At 49.1% G+C, this 17670-nt stretch overlaps 1 protein-coding gene across 1 annotated transcript in view; it reads right to left on the bottom strand.

The window, feature by feature from the left end:
- The window catches only part of LOC144801868 (selenoprotein Pa-like), a 73498-nt gene extending 57088 nt beyond the window's left edge, over positions 1-16410 (bottom strand). The window contains exon 1 of the mRNA XM_078671774.1: positions 16256-16410. Within this exon, the coding sequence (XP_078527900.1) occupies positions 16256-16358 (103 nt within the window). The 5' untranslated portion in view covers positions 16359-16410. The remainder of the gene's footprint in view (positions 1-16255) is intronic.
- Between the last annotated feature and the right edge of the window lie 1260 nt (positions 16411-17670).

The following is a 17670-nucleotide window of genomic DNA, read 5'->3' as shown; positions in this document are numbered from 1 at the left end:
CGTTGAGAAAAATTTGTCATTTACAATGCCAACATCTCTAACTTTTGCAAAGGCGAGACCGTTGCATTGTAAATGCTTGTTCCATGTATGCTACAGAATACAGCACACGCATAACCAAGGATAAATACAAATATTTCTCCTCGATACGGCTCACCTGGGGAGGCGTAGCATTTTAATGCATTCCCAGGTGTACCAGTAATGGTTGAACTGGAAATCGCCAAAATGTATAGGTGGATGCGTGGGAACACCCACGCATGGAACGCCTCTCTGGGTCAGAGTCACGGACACAGCGATTCTAAAATCTGACGTAGCACGGGCACCAACCATGGGCTGGGACAACCAAAATTCTTTCACACAATGAAACAGAAAGTCTTCACCCTGGACCGGCCTCCTGTACCTAAAGGACAAAGGTTTGTGGCACAATGCCAAGATCTATTGAGCAAGAGCTGTGCCTCGCACTAGCCTTGTCTCGTTTCCATCACATGTTACCTATTGCATAATACAGGGTATCCACGCACTGTGTGCATGGGTTCCACTTACTTGCATTAGGCCTGATTCACACAGATTTTGCTGTGACTTACTCTTTCTGCATTCCTTCCTGGTTTACTCCAACTTATGGCCCACTCCTGGAATTCAACATTGACGTAGGAGTTCTAAAAGTGTAAATCACACCTACTCAAAGCAAGATATTTATGAATCTGCCTACTGTGTGCACATTCATCACAAGTTGATATCCGGAAAATCTGGCATGGATTACGTCACCCTGTGCTTACTTTGGGCAAAGAATATGATTACATGATTTACTCTCTGCACTATAATGTCTTTATTGTGCAGTGTAGCCCCTCTTCAACTCAGTGTGCCGTTAAGACCAGTAATAACAAGCATTTACAATGCAATAGGTCTCGCTTTTACTCGAATTTAAGGTATTGGCATTGTAAATGAATGCCTTTTATTTATGTTGTTAAAACAAAAAGTAAAAGGCATTGTTATTTGCAATGTCAATAGCTCAAACTCACGTTAATGTGAGACCTATTGTGTTACAAATGCTTGTTTTTTAATGTGGCACCCTAAGTGGGACAGAAGTGCCTAAACTGTATCTCGTGCTCACTGTACCATTGGACTGAAGCTTCACCTCACTGATCAGGCTAAAATAGGTTAAAACCAATCTGGGGTTGCCTGTGATGCAGTCTGCTCCTACTGAAACAGCAACAAGTCTGATTTGCATATAATCTCGTTTCTAGAGTGGAACAGTGGGCAAAAACGTGATGTACTTGGAATATGTTCCTCAGTTATTATCAGTGACTGACATTAATTTCAGCATTCCGCTTGTCACCTTTTTTGATTTTCACGTTAAATACACTGATTCAACACAAGGGGTAGGAAAATTACTACCCGGTTATGCCTCTCCGTATCTTCCAAAGTAAACAGCTACATGTGACTTCAGTTTGTTGAAGGCCGCTGCATATGTGGAAAGTAAACAACCTCTGTAAATTATAGCCCCGGATACTGTGGACCTGGGACACTCCACAGAAAAACAGGTAAAGGAAGAGCAGTGTAGAAAATATAACCAACCTAAAAAAAAGTTGTTTGTAAAAGATACGTTTGCGTCAGCTAATCTAACAGGGAAATAAGTTATGCGTAAAATATTTAAGCAAGCAGTCTTAACCCATTCCCCTTTACCACAGATGTGAAGGCTGTTGGTCCTATACAAAACACAAACATTATGTGACTAAATGAGTTACTATAAAGCAACTCCGTGGTACTCATTTCAACAACTATAGAAGAGTGATTGGAAAATCATCAGGATTTTTAAATTTGGGCTCTTCATATTTCACCCAGATATCTATCATATGTGCACTAAGGGCCATATGTATCAACATACAGTTTTGCGATTCCTAAATAGCGATTTTTAAGGAATCGCTATTTAGAAATCGCAAAATGGTATGTATGTAGGAAATTGCTTCTTTTTAGCGATTCCTTAACATTCTTAAATTGCAATTAGCAAATTGCTAATCGCAATTTTCCCATTCATTTCTATGGGCCAGGAGGCCCATAGAAATTTGCGATTAGCAATTTGCTAATCGCAAATTGCGAATATTTTCAAGGGTGCAGGGGTGTCACAAGAACACCCGGCTGCACCCCTGAAAATGACATGTGTGGGCATATGGCGCACATACATGCCCTAAGGGCATGTATGAGCATCATATGGCACCATTGGATTTTTAAAAAATTGCTTTTTGAAAAGAATTCGCAACTTGAAGTTGGTGGTAATTTGCGAATCCTTATGGGCATTTTTGAATTTATTTTTCGTTGATACATTGCATTTAAGGAATCGCAAAATGTGCGATTCCTTAAGTGCAATTGCAAAATAAGGAATGGCAAATTTTGCGATTCCTTATTTTGCTGCCAAAATATTTCATACATACCATTTAGCAAATTAGCATTCGCAAAGGCCGAAATTCTGAGAATTTCGGCCTTTGCGAATGCTAATTTGCTTGATACATATGGCCCTAAATGGATTAACCTCATCCAGGGTAGCAGAAGAAAAAATACATCCCTTCTAACAGAGATGTGTTATTACAGGTCCCGTGGAACTTTAATTTCATTCAAATGTAACCTTTATTGCAGGACTAGATTAGGGGAGTAGACATAGGTGTTAATTAAAATGTTCTATGAAGAGCAGAAAGAATTTTGTAGACTATGGTGCACGGTCGTATGCTTACCAACTGGCCCTGCTACAATCCTACCAAAGGGAATCACACGCATGAACTTTACCTGCTATTTACCAGTAGTGTAGAGTAGTGAAAACCAAGTCACTCCATCAAGGGGCCCTTTTAATTACAGGAACATTTCATTACAGAAAAGTGAATAGTACTGGGTGCTCTATCTATGGAGCATTTAATCACCACAGACTCCTGGTATAGCTGGGTTGGATAGTACCTAGTGCCACAAAAGCGTGCGTTTCGTTTATCGATTAGAACCTGAAAACCTGGTCAATGGAATCTCCCTTTCTTCTCCTAACAAGTTGTCGCCAGGAGAGTGAAAGCACGCATGGCGCGCGTTCTGCTCAAACGCCGCAATCGCGACAGATGTGCCTGCGCGTGCACATCGCCTGTCCGGGCGAGTGCCATCTCCTGTCTCCCTTCGCTAGCAAAAGCGACGGCTATAGGTGTCGCCATCAGCGCATGCGCTGCGTCGCTAGGTGAGACCTAAAAACAACTGGAGAATTTCAATTTACCTGTAGAAACCACAAGGCAGCTAGATATTCTCAAAAGTAAGCATGTTCACAGAAGTGGCAAAGTGGCAGGAACAGGGCCGAATCTGCAGTGTAGACCTCTGCGCTGTGTTTGAAGCAAACTAACTCATTTCTTTCCCAAAAAACAAGCATTGGCAAAGGCAATAGGTCTCGCCTATTCAAAAGATATTGGCTTTCCCAAAAAGATTTAGCCATGTTATACACCAGCTTGACAGCTATTCAGCATGACTCCAAAAGTGTCATAAAGGAGCGAGGCGTGGAGTGTCGTAAAGTAGAGTGCTTTGGAGTAGAGTGGGGTGTTATGGAGTGGCGCAAAGAGGCGTGGAGTGGTGTAGAGTAGAATTGGGTGGAGTGGCATAGAGTGGAGTGGCATAGTGCTGTGGAGTGTTGTAGAATGTGAGGGCATAAAGGGTTTTAGAGTTGAGTGGTGTAGAGTGGAATAGAGTGGAGTAGAGTGTAAGGGTGAAGTAGTGTGTCATAGAGTTGAGTGGCATAGAGTGCTGTTGAGTGGTATATAGCAGAATGGAGTGGCGTAGAAGGTGTTCTGTAGAATGGAGTAGATTGCTGTAGAGTACAGTGGTGTAGAACAGAATAGATTGTCGTAGAGTAGAGAGGAGTGGCACAGAGTGAAGTGGTGTAGTAGAGTGGAATGGCATAGAGTGGATTGGTGGAGGGGAGTAGAGTAGAGTGGAGCAGTGTGCCTTAGAATAAAGTGGAGTAAAGTGGCATGGAGTGGTGTAGAGGTAGTTGTGTGGAGCATCGTAGAGGGAAGTAGTGTTGTAAGTGTCATAGACTGGAGTAGAGTGTCATAGAGTGAAGTAGAGTATAATGGAGTAGAGAGTCACACAGTGGGGTGTCGTTGAGTGTTGTGGGGTGGGGTAGAGTGGCCTAGAATAAAGTGGTGTAAAGTATAGAGTGCAGTGGATTGAAGTACACTGGTTTTGAGTAAAGTGTGAAGAGAGCATTAGCATAGAGTGCAGTGGTGTAGAGTAAGGAGTATGGCAAAGAGTAGTGGTGCAGAGTATACTGGAGTGACATAGAGTGGAGTGGCACAGAGTGGCGTAAAGTGCAGTAGCATTAAGTAGATTGAAGTTGTTTAGGGTAAAATGAAGTGGTGCAAGATAGAGTGCAGAGGTGTAGCACAGAGTCGCATAGAGTGAAGTGGCGTGGAGTGCAGGTGCAGAGTAAAGGACAGTGGCATAAAGTGCATTGGTGTAGAGGTGAGTGGTGCAGAGTAGGTGACCTTCCCTGACTCCGTCGGAGACGGTCGCTCCCCTCCCGCCTCCCGCCTCAACAGCTGGTATTGTAGCGATCTGCTGAGCGTGCCCGCATCTCTTAATCATAGCGACTGATATCCAAGCAGCGCTTTTGGTGCCTGAAAGAATTTGACTGCATTTTTAACATAGCGCTTTCATTGACAAGCAGCGCTTTTTGTGCCTGAAGGGATTTAAACTGCATTTGTAACATAGCGCTTTTATCGACAAGCAGCGCTTTGGTGCCTAAAATAATTTGGAAGAAGTGAATTGCAATAACTGTTACAGCGCTCCGCTGCCAGCATTGTTTGCCATAGCGCTTTGTGATAAAGTGAATCAGTGCGTCCTATTTACCTTTTGGCTCGCGGCCATTTTGTTGTTGTTTATCCCAGCCCGTCCCCCCCACCACGCTCCCGCCTCCCAGCTGACCCCCCCTCGCCCCTCCCCTTCCACCATCCTCATATGACAGCTAATCTTGCGCGCAGCGTCCACGCGCAGCGACCGCGCCCCAGTCGCGCCGAAGGTGCGCCAAAGGTAAGCCCGTCTGCGCCCGTCCGCGCCTGGACCGCGCCCAGCACCATACCCCCTGCCCTTTGCCGCTCCCAACCCCCCAGAGTAACTTATGATGCCGCTACTCTCCTCGACCTCAACGCCGGACGCACCCCTCTTTGCTGCGAAGCTACCCCAGGACGTACCCACGGCCCATTCTCCTGCCTCTCCTGTAAGTTCAACTGCATCAGGACCCTCACCAAACACACTTCCTCCACACACAGCTCCGAACACTACGACTTGAAATGCATCCTACTGAACACCCGCTCGGTCCACAGACACGCAACCGAACTCTGGGACCTAATCGACACCACGTCTCCTGACATCGCCTTCCTCACTGAAACATGGATGAATACATCCTCTGCCCCCGACATCGCCATAGCCATACCGGACACGTACAAGATCATTCGAAAAGACCGCACCATTAACAAAACTGGAGGAGGCATAGCTATCGTCCATAGAAACACCATCAAAATTACAACCAGCTCCGACGACAATCTTGCAACCGCCGAACACCTCCACTTTCAGATCCACACCGACCCCAGGACCACACTTAGAGGAACCCTCATCTACAGGCCCCCAGGCACCCGATCTCAATTCAGTGACGACATCACTGACTTTGTCAGCCCGCACGCCCTCGCCTCCGAGAACTACATTCTCCTAGGAGACCTCAACTACCACCTTGACAACATTCTTGACAACAACACCACCACCCTTCTGGACAACCTGTCCAATCTCGGACTCAAACAACTTGTTGACACCCCAACTCACACAGCCGGACACACGCTCGACCCTATCTTCACCTCCAGCAAGCACATCTCCTTCGACCACACTACAGCTCTCCACTGGACGGATCACAGATGTGTTCACTTCAGCTACAAAACAACCCTGACCCACAACCACCCACAACCCATTCCCCGAAGAAATTGGAACAAAATCACCACTGACCAACTCCTCGCATCACTCAGCCAAAACACTCCCACCCTAACAATGGACCCAGACCAAGCGGCCACAAACCTCAGGCAATGGATCACCAACAGTGCGGACGAACTAGCACCCCTGAAAAAACACCAGTTGAAATCATTCAGCAAAAGGGCTCCCTGGTTCAACGACGACCTTAAAAAATCCAAGAAGACATGCCGCACCCTGGAGAAGAATTGGAGAAAAGAACCAACCTCAGACAACATGGCCTCCCTCAAAACAGCCACCCGCAAACACCACCAACTGATTCGATCCGCCAAGAAATCAGCATTCAAGGACCGTCTCGACAACAACGCTCATAACAGCAAGGAACTCTTCAATATCGTCAAAGAATTCACCAACCCTCCCGCAGCATCCAACGACATCACTAACTCCCAAGACCTCTGCGATGCGCTATCCTCCTTCTTCTACAACAAAATTGCCGACATCCACAACAGCTTCATGAATACTCCCAATGACCAACCCACCCCACCCCCTTCTGCTCCCACCCCTCCAACTAACTACCTCAAGTCCTGGAACCCAATCACCATTGAAGATACCATTCGCCTCATGAACTCAATCCACTCTGGCTCACCTTCAGACCCCTGTCCCCACTACATCTTCAACAAAGCTGACTCCATCATCGCCCCCCAACTCTGCAATGTCATCAACTGCTCCTTCAACTCCGCCACCTTTCCAGAAATTTGGAAACACGCCGAACTCAGCGCCCTTCTGAAAAAACCAACAGCTGACCCCTCAGAATTGAAAAACTACCGACCCATTTCCCTCCTCCCTTTCCCGGCCAAAGTCATCGAGAAAGCCGTCAACAGCCAACGCGCAGCCTTCCTTGAATCCAACAACTCCCTGGATCCCTCTCAAAACGGATTCCGAGCTAAACACAGCACCGAAACCGCCCTCATTGCGGCGACCGACGACATCCGAGCACTCCTGGACAACGGGGAAACAGTGGCCCTCATTCTACTCGACCTCTCCGCCGCCTTCGACACTGTCTGTCACAACACCCTGATACAACGCCTCTACAACATCGGCATACAAGGAAAAGCCTTGGACTGGATCATCTCATTCCTAGCCGGAAGAACCCAGAGAGTCCGACTCCCCCCTTTCTACTCCGAGTCCACCGAAGTCATCTGCGGCGTACCTCAAGGCTCCTCACTCAGTCCCACCCTCTTCAACGTCTACATGAGTCCCCTCGCCTCCATCGCACGTCAACACAACCTCAACATCATCTCCTACGCCGACGACACCCAGCTAATCCTTTCCCTCACCAAAGACCCCAACTCCGCCAAAAACAACCTTCACGAAGGTATGAAAGAAGTAGCCGAATGGATGAAACAGAGCCGCTTAAAACTCAACTCAGACAAAACGGAGGTACTCATCCTTGGATCCTCCCCCTCAGCTTGGGACGACTCCTGGTGGCCTTCCGCTTTGGGATCAGCGCCCACACCCACAGACCATGCACGTAACCTTGGCTTCATTCTAGACTCCTCTCTCTCAATGTCCAGACAAGTCAACGCTGTATCGTCCTCCTGCTTCAACGTCCTTCGCATTCTCAAAAAGATCTTCCGCTGGATCCCCCTCGAAACAAGAAAGACTGTCACCCACGCACTGGTCACAAGTCGACTGGACTATGGCAACACACTCTACGCCGGAATTACAACAAAATTGCAGAAAAAGCTCCAGCGCATCCAAAACGCATCAGCGAGACTCATATTAGACATCCCGCGCCATGAACACATCACCGGTCACTTAAAAAACCTCCACTGGCTTCCCGTCAACAAAAGAATCACCTTCCGCCTTCTCACCCACGCACACAAAGCCCTTTATAATCTAGGACCCGAATGCCTCAACACCCGACTGTCCTTCTACTATCCCACCCGCCAACTAAGATCATCCAATCAAGCCCTCGCCGCAGTCCCGCGCATCCGAAAAACCACCATGGGTGGCAGATCCTTCTCCTTCCTGGCTGCCAAGACCTGGAACTCACTCCCCACCCACCTCCGCCTTACCCAGAATCACATCTCCTTCAGAAAAGAACTGAAAACTTGGCTATTCGATAAACAGTGAACCCCTCCCCTCGGCGCCTTGAGACCCTCTGGGTGAGTAGTGCGCTCTATAAATGCTTGAACTTGAACTAGTAGAGTGCAATGGCATAAAGTGAAGTGGTGCAGAGTATTGTAAAGTTCAGTGGCAGAGAGTGCAGTCTTTCAGAGTAGGCTGTCTTAGAGTGCAGTGATGCATTGACGTAGTGTGCATTAGCACAGACTCCAGTGGCGTGGAGTGTTGTACAGTAGAGTGTTGTAGAGAGCAGTGGCATACAGTACATTGGTGAAGAGTAGAATAGAGTGGCGTTGAGTGCAGTGACGTGGAGGGGCATAGAATACAGTGGTGTAGAGTGCTGTAATGTGAAGTGTTGCAGAGTAGAGCATAGTGGCATAGAGTGCAGTGGTGCAGAATAGTTGGCATAGAGTGCAAATGTGTAGAGTTCATTGGTGTTGAGCAAAAGTGTGTAGAGTACATTGGGTAGAGTGCAGTGGTTTAGAGTAGACTGGCATACAGCACAGTGGCATAGAGTGGTATTGAGTGGCGCAGCATAGAGTACAGTGGCCTAGAGTGCAGTGCTGTAGCATAGATTTTTTCAGAGTAGAGTGAGGTGCTGAAGGGTAGAGTGGAGTGGCATAGAGTAGTTGTGTAGAGTGCATTGGAGTATAGTGGAGTGGTGCAGAGTCAAGTGGAGCAGCCTAGACTAGAGTGGTGTAGAGTGCAGTGGCAAAGAGTGCAGCGGCACGCAGTAAAGTAGAGTGCATTGGCTTAGAATACAAAGGTGCAGAATAGAGTACACAGGTGTGGAGCTAAGTGGTGTGGGGCCCGATTCACAGAATGAATTTAAGACTCAATCCTAAACTTACTACTATTTTGGTATTCACAGAATGCATTTACTACTTTTGGCATTCACAAAATGCACTTACTACTTTTGGTATTCACGGAAGTTAGGATTTTGTCTTAAGTTTGTCTTAAGACAAACTTAAGACAGACTTAAGTTAGGATTTTGTCTTAAATCTGTCTTAAGTCTGTCTTAAGTCTTAAGTCTGTCTTAAGACAAACTTAAGACAAAATCCTAACTTCTGTGAATACCAAAAGTAGTAAATTTATTCTGTGAATGCCAAAAGTAGTAAGTGCATTCTATGAATACCAAAATAGTAGTTAGTTTAGGATTGAGTCTTAAGTTCATTCTGTAAATCGGGCCCGCGGAGTGCAGTGACATACACTGCAGTTGTGCACAATAGATTAGAGTGGGGTGGCGTGCAGTGGCATAGAGTGCCGTAGAGTACAGTGGTCCAGTGGCACAGAATACAGTAGACAAGTATGAGTGACAAGGAAACATATTCCCAAGGCCATGAAAAGTCACTCTGTGTGACTTCACATGGCCTTGTAAATATGGGAGACCCCAGTGCGCTGCTGGTGCGTCAATGAAAGTGATGCAAAGGCGGCGCAATGGGCTTGTAAATAAGCTCCTATGTACATAACTTTTGCTGAAGCAGGGCGGCTCCTGATAGGGTGTGCTCCCCTCGTTCCCATGTGGGGTCCTGACCACAGCACCCTCACATGGGTGGAAGGGAAGTTACAAGCCCAGCCTTCCATGCAGGATTCAGTGAGGAAGCACAGCGCGAGCACATTAGGAAGGCAAGATGGCACGCACGGTCATGTAAAAAGCCTCACGCCATATGAGCAAGAAATACACACGATACTAGTAAGGGAAAAGGCCCTCAGAATCAAGCAGCACAGTCAACAAGCACTTGCAAAGCCAATATGTCAGACAGGCTGGTGCAAGAATTACTTGAAAGGATTACTTTTTAAATTACTTTTCAATAGAAGCACATGTCAAAAAAAAAAAAAAAAAAATACGAAATCATGCGCATTAAACGTGGAGCCATATGCTTGCAATGCAGTTTTTAAATTTAAAAAACGACTCACAGATAATTTTACAATAACAGGTACTTGCTAGCGGGCAGATGCACATATAAGAGGCAGACGGAATCCGTCTTAGTTTTAAGGTACATAATTGGGAAGCGATTCATATTCGTGCACAGCAAAGGCACTACTAGCTTAGAATTATTGTTTCCTGAAGCTATGGTTTAAACAGACAAGGATAAATAAAAAGAATAAAGAGTGGAAAGAAAAAACACTGTCTAAGTATTGTCCGAAATGGTCTGCCCCTGAAGAGCACTTCATTTAAGGCAGATGTGCACACGGGAAAACTGCCCTCGCTGACAGGGGAAGAGAGTCAGGGGTGAAGTGGGCTGTGGTGTCAAGTCAAGTCAAGTCAAAACATTTATATAGCGCACTACATACCCAGAGGGTTTCAAGGCGCTTAGGAAGGGGAGGAGGATTATTTGTCAAATATCCACGTTTTAAGCTGCTTTCTGAACGCTAGGTGATTCTGGGTGAGGCGAAGGTAAGCGGGGAGTGAGTTCCATGTTTTGGCAGCCAGGTATGAGAAGGATCTGCCTCCCATGGTGGTCTTGTTGATGCGAGGTACAGTGGCGAAGGCTTGGCTGGAAGAGCGAAGTTGGCGGGAGGGGGTGTAGAAGGACAGTCGAGAGTTGAGGCAATCTGGTCCGATGTCGTAGAGTGATTTGTGTGTGTGGGTAAGCAGTCGGAAAGTAATCCTCTTATTGACGGGTAGCCAGTGGAGGTCTTTAAGGTGACCAGAGATGTGTTCGTTGCGTGGGATGTCTAATATGAGCCTGGCTGAGGCGTTTTGGATTCGTTGTAGTTTCTTCTGGAGTTTAGCGGTGGTGCCTGCGTAGAGGGTGTTTCCGTAGTCCAGTCGGCTCGTGACTAGAGCGTGGGTGACTGTTTTCCTTGTTTCGGAGGGGATCCAGCGAAATGTTTTTCTGAGCATGCGAAGAATGTTAAAGCAGGAAGAGGATACGGCGCTGACTTGTCTGTTCATTGAGAGTGAAGAATCCAGGATGACGCCAAGGTTCCGTGCGTGGTCTGTCGGGATGGGTGCATTTCCGAGGGCTTCCGGCCACCAGGAGTCGTCCCATGCAGAGGGGGATTTACCTAAGATGAGGACTTCTGTTTTGTCTGAGTTCAGTTTCAGACGGCTTTGTTTCATCCATTCGGCGACTTCTTTCATTCCTTCGTGTAGGTTAGTTTTGGCGGTGCTGGGGTCCTTGGTGAGAGATAGGATCAGTTGAGTGTCATCCGCGTAAGAGATGATGTTGAGGTTGTGTTGGCGGGCTATGGCCGCGAGGGGGCTCATGTATACGTTGAAGAGGGTGGGACTGAGTGAGGATCCTTGTGGTACGCCGCAGATGATTTCAGAGGCCTCGGACTTGAATGGTTGGAGGCGGACTCTCTGGGTTCTTCCGGTGAGGAACGAGGTGATCCATTCCAGTGCCTTTCCTTGGATTCCGATGTTTCTGAGGCGTTGTAATAGGGTGCTGTGGCAGACTGTGTCGAAGGCTGCAGAGAGGTCGAGGAGGATGAGGGCGACTGTGTCTCCATTGTCCAGCAGAGTTCGAATGTCGTCTGTTGCTGCGATGAGGGCGGTCTCAGTGCTGTGTTTGGCTCGGAAGCCAGATTGTGAGGGGTCGAGTGATTTGTTGGCTTCGAGGAAGGCGGCGAGCTGGTTGTTGACAGCTTTCTCGATGACTTTGGCCGGGAATGGAAGAAGCGAGATGGGGCGGTAGTTTTTGAGTTCGGTGGGGTCTGCTGTTGGTTTTTTCAGAAGGGCGGTGAGTTCAGCGTGTTTCCAGTCTTCTGGGAAGGTAGCGGAGTTGAAGGAGCAGTTGATGACGTCTCGGAGGTGCGGAGCTATGATGGAGTCTGCTTTGTTGAAGATGTGGTGAGGGCATGGGTCTGTGGGGGATCCAGAGTGGATGGAATTCATCAGGCGGATGGTTTCCTCAGTGGAGATTGGGTTCCAGGCGTTAAGGGTATTAACGGGGGGAAGATGGTCAGCTGATGGTAGGGTGGGTTGGCTTCCGGGTTGGTTGTCAAAGCTGTTGTGGATGTCAGCAATCTTGTTGTGGAAAAAAGAGGCTAGGGAATCGCAGAGGGTTTGAGAGGGGGTGATGTCGTTGGAGTTGGCCGAGGGGTTGGAAAATTCCTTGACGATGTTGAAAAGTTCCTTGCTGTTGTGGGCGTTGTTGTCAAGTCGATCTTTGAATGCTGTTTTCTTGGCTTTTCGGATCAGTTGGTGGTGAGTCCGGATGGCGCTTTTGAAGGCGTCCTTGTTGCTGGTGGATGGGTCTTTTTTCCAGGCCTTTTCAAGGGAGCGGCACAGTTTCTTGGACTTCTTGAGGTCGTCGTTGAACCATGAGGCCTTCTTGATGCCAAGTTTGTGTTGACGTTTTTTCAGTGGTGCTAAGGTGTCGGCGGTGTTGGATAACCAAAGGGTGAGGTTGGAGGCGGCTTCGTTGGCGTTAGAAGAGAGGGCTGGGGAGGTTTGAAGGAGCGATGTGGAGATCTGCTCTGTGGTGATTTTGTTCCAGTTTCTTTGTAGAGTTGGTTGGAGGTGGATGATGGGTTTCGGCTTGTTGTAGGTGAAGTGAACGCAGCTGTGGTCAGTCCAGAGGAGATCCGTAGTGTGGCTGAAGGAGACATGGTTGCTGGAGGTGAAGATGGGGTCGAGAGTGTGACCTGCGATGTGGGTGGGGGAAGTGACCAGTTGATTAAGTCAGAGGTTGGCGAGGTTGTCCAAGAGGGTGGCGGTGTTGCGGTCGTTGGTCTTTTCAAGGTGGAAGTTGAGGTCTCCCAGAAGGATGTAGTCTTTGGAGGGGAGCGCGTGTGGGGTGATGAAGTCCGTGATGTCTTCACTGAATTTTGCGCGTGGTCCTGGTGGTCTGTAGAGGAGGGTGCCTCTGAGTGTGGTCTTGGGGTCGGTGTGGATCTGGAAGTGAAGGTGTTCGGAGTTGGCGAGGTTGGCATCAGAGCTGGTTTAGATGCGGATTGTTTTCTTATGGACGATAGCGATTCCTCCTCCTGTATGGTCGGTGCGGTCCTTGCGTGTGATCTTATATTCATCAGGGATAGCGATGGCGATGTCAGGGGCGGAGGAAGCGTTCATCCATGTTTCCGTTAGGAAGGCGACGTCAGGAGAGATGGTGTCTAGTAGGTTCCAAAGGTCAATGGCGTGCCTGTGGACCGAGCGGGTGTTGAGAAGGATGCATTCTAGGTGGTTGGGGTCGAGAATCTGTGTTGTGGTCGTAGCGGAGATGTTGTCGGTGCCGATGAATTTGCAGGAGTAGCAAGAGAAAGGTCCATGGGTGCGTCCAGGAGCGGCTTGGACGCAGTTGGGGGCGCGACCGGGGTTAAGGGCTAGGAGGGTGGCGGCATCGTAGGTAACGCGGGGGGGCTGGGTAGCGCGAGGGGCAGGGGGTCTGGCGCTGGGCGCGGTCCAGGCGCGGACGGGCGTAGACGGGCTTACCTTTGGCGCACCTTCGGCGTGTCCGTAGCGCGTGGACGCTGCGCGTGGGACCATCTGACATTGATGGACAGAGGAGGGGGCGGAGCGTGGGAGGGGCAGCAGCTGGGAGGCGGTAGCAGGGAGGAGGGGCGGGCTAGGGAGCGAGTAAACAAGATGGAGGGTCAGAGGGGGACTATGGCAGGGGCAGCAGAAGCACCACGGCACAGATCAGTTTCCAGCGTTCGGTAAAAATAATTAAATAAATAAATCCCAGCGCTACTCTAAATAAATAATTAAATCCTAGCGCGACTTGAAATAATTAATTAATTCTAGCGCGAGTCGAAATAGATAATTAATGCACAGCGCTAGTCAAGCTAAATAAATGTACAACAGCGCGAGGTTATTTAAATAATCTGCAGTCTCGGTCTCACCAGCAAGCCAGGGCGAGCAGGAGCTGGGTTCAGGGAGCGTGGAGGGAGCGACCGTGCTGGATCAGGGCCAGGTAGTCTGGTGTGAGCGTCAACTATCCAGTTGTGAAAGGCAGCGGGGCTGTAGCATGACAGCGAGAGCGGGAAAGTCTCGGCTGCCACGCTCAACATTGTGTGATTCTGGGAAATCTCTTCATCTACATGTGCAGGGCTCGAGTCGGGGTACCACGCGGGTGGACGGCGTCCCCCCACTTATTTTAACGTATCTTACAGGGTAGACGCCGTCCCCCCTGACTAAAAGCTGGACTGGACAATGATGGTGTTACTTACCGGACCGGCGCACCGCCGATCTCCGAACCTTGACATAATCCTCGCATCCTGCTTCCTCCTCTCTCCACCCCTCCCATCACCCTCACCTGCCCACTCACTCGCTACCCATCTCATGCTGGGGACAACGAGGAGGTGACTGTTACCAAGGACATACACACCCTAAGCCTAAGGCAATGTAAAGCGGCCAGATCCGCCTTACCGGAATACGTTTGCAAGTTAAATGTCCTGTGTGATTTGGAGTAAATAATAGGGCTCGTCCTCTGTGCTACCGATTGCTACAGCGCATAACGTGTACCGGTATTCATTTACGGCATGCTGTGATATAAAGTAAACTGATTGCTTCACGTGGGAGTGAAAAAGACACCAGAGGTGGTCAAATAGGGCCACGGGACGATTACGTTATCAGAGAGATGGCGATACCAGAAATGAAGAGGCGTCCATTTCCTATACCGTTGGAACTTCGCACATATTGGTATTCATAATTTAAGCCAAGGGTGTAACGCAGGACCCAAGGGGGGATGGATGCAGGCAGCCCTTGGGGGGCGAGGGGGGTCCGGTCCTTTCTGAGGCCCCCTGAGTGTGAGCCCAAGACCAATGAAGAAGATCTGTGAGGTATGTGGGACTCGGGGCACCTCTTCACATCTGCATGGGGCCCGGTGGTCTCGCGTCACGCCACTGGTTTGAGTATTTTAGTACAGATTGCCATGTTTCACAATAGATGTAATTCTTTGGAAGATCGGAAGTCTTGATTGCCACACTCGAAGCCTTGCCTCTTTCGTTGTGGGAGTCTCCCGTGTTTCTAATCAAGATCTGCGTTTTGCCTTCAGTGACTCATGCTCCCTCTCCTGAAGTCTGTGCCCCGCTCTCCTCTCTCACAGATGCTCCCCCCCCCCCCTCTGTTCGTGACCTGCTCACGACCCCACCCCCTTTGAGCCTTCACACTTTCTTAACTACGAGGCGTGCATCCTTTCCCCATTTCTCGTCCCCTCACTCCTCTCTTCCCGTGACTTCATTCACCCCCCATATACCCAGGGGCGAGCTGCTACTGGTGCAGTGGCACCGGGGCCGGGCCCACTGAAACGTGATTATTACTGAATTTCTGTGTTTTACCTTTCGTGACGTCACTTCCTGTCGTGACGTCACATCCTGTCTCTGAGCGTCCCCCCACTTCTTTATTTAGGACTTGTGCCCTGTAACATGTGCCTAACAAAATGACGGTGTCCATTTGTAATTTAATTGGTGCTCATGTAAAGCGCTCCGATACCTTCAGGTCAAGTTCTCTCTCTATAAAACTCTGGGGGGAAAAGATGTCTGAACAGACCCAAGGCTGATCAAAAGTCCTTCTATTAAGGTCCGCTAGTATATACATTTGTTTATAATCACATGAGGTTAACTGGCGTAAAGCGGTCATCAGGCCAGTGCTAACAATAAAACAAACGTTCACGCAGACACTGGTCGTGATTTTAATTCCCTAGGAGCACCCTCAATTTTGGGCTCACTCACCGCCAAGTTTGTAATTCATTTAATTGAGCCGCAGATAGTAACTTAGTGGTATAAGAGAAGTTAAAATACGAAGCCTGGCTTGAGGTACATTTCAAAGGGTGCGCCTGACGAGGTCCGCGTTTCCACTGAAGCATCGTGTGATCTTCTGCAAATCAAATTTGCGTTCGCTCTCTAAATGCTGGAAGGGACGCTCCAGCCAGATGACGGGCGCCCGCTGTAATCTTTGATCAAATGCGTTCTTTTAATTTTCCGTATCTGTACGTTTCCTTTACTTATGCCAATACTCATAGTCGCATGACTCCTAATTTTCTCTTTTCCTTCTATAAAAATAATCTGCCTAAACAAGTAAACATACCGAAAAAAATGCGCCTTAATACTCCAAACCGCCAGAGTGGGAGCATTAGCAGGCTGGGTCTGTAATGTGCATAGCTCCTCACTCACTGCGCATAGCTCCTATTACCCTTCTGCTCTGGTAAGGGAGGTGTGTGCCCCCCCCTGGCCTCCCCAGGTCGTGCCCCGGCATCACTGCCCGACTCACCCCTCGCCTGGCGCTGCCTGGTGCCTGCTGTCCCCTTTGTCCTCTGGTGAAGAGCCTGTCTGTATTGCCTCACTTGTGAAGCCCAGCATTTTATCTGCGCCATGCCCCACCCGGGGCTGGCGGGGGCCGCGGGGCGTTTCAAGGGGTTGGGGGTGGCTTGACGGACACACAACAGGGCATTAATTGTCCCTTCAGCTCTCCTCCCCTCTCAAGGTACCACGCCCTCTTCGCCCCCCTGGGGTACATATCCCTCCCTTGTGGTGGAAAGTGGCCTCACCCCGAGGCGGTGCAGCCAATGGTGGCCTTTTCCTGGGGGGTGCGCGCCTGGGAGTGCACAACAATCGGGGAGGTGAACGAGGCCTCCACGGGGCTGGTAAATGTCCACTCTCAGTCAATATTAGATCTGCTTATCTGTGTCCTGGCCCTGGCCTGGCAACAACTCACACTCCCCCACCGGTGCCCCTGAAACCAGAGTAAACACGGAGCCCGGGGCCAGGAGGGGCTGCTTGTTTACTGACCACCCTGGGGCTTCCATGCACAGAAGGAATGCAGGGCCCGTGGTCGGGTGTACACACTCGGCAAAACACGAAACCAGCAGGAAGGAGTATCGCGTTCAGTGACAGGGCCTCACATCTACTTACATGGCACCAGTCGGGCATCTAGAGCCAAATTTCGGGTGGGTCTGGAAACTATTTCGGGGGGGAGGGGGGGGGGGGCTAATTCTTCCAACCAAGGACAAAGTGGCTGTAGGAAGAGGTGAACACACTACAAAAGCCTCATTTACAACTAAATGGTCTTTTAAAGACCTGTTAAGTACTCGGGTGCGGCTGCAATTAGACGTCTGCAAAAACAACAATTGATGGATAGAATACAGAACAATGTCATACATTCACCCCAGTACAGAGATCTGGGCCTAAATCCATCGTTTTTTTGCACTCCACACCACCCCAGTTCAGACATGGCCATATGCAAATCAGCATTGACCCTGTGCCTCATGGGAACAGTCCAGCCCGAACTGCACCACCCCCTTTTGTACCGCTTTTGGCCGCCATAAGTGTGGCAGGGTATGCTCAGACGTGAGTCTCTTGCTCAATTTTCCACTGGATTCAAGCAAGCCGGGACGGCTGTAATGCCAGAAACCGGTCCTAGGAAGCTTGTTTCCGGTCCAGGGAGGTCCTGTGAGCCCAATGGGTGTTGCGCGCCTGCATGGCACTAGTATAGCGTGAACCTAGCAAGGGGCAGCAGAGCGCTGTAATGTGCCGTACTACAAAGAGGCGGGGCTTCAACTCTCCTACATTGAAGCAGCATTGGGGTGGTCCTCATGTTGTTCCAGAACATGGGTGCACAGACACCTGCTGCCTCATTTTCTTTTCTTTTTTACACTTCTTAGACTGCAGTCTGATGACGTCCTGGCT

The sequence above is a fragment of the Lissotriton helveticus genome, chromosome 1_2 (genome assembly GCF_964261635.1).
Source record: "Lissotriton helveticus chromosome 1_2, aLisHel1.1, whole genome shotgun sequence".
In the NCBI taxonomy this organism is placed as follows: domain Eukaryota; kingdom Metazoa; phylum Chordata; class Amphibia; order Caudata; family Salamandridae; genus Lissotriton; species Lissotriton helveticus.
Note: the sequence above shows the minus strand (reverse complement) of the source record. Positions and strands in the feature narration are given on the sequence as shown.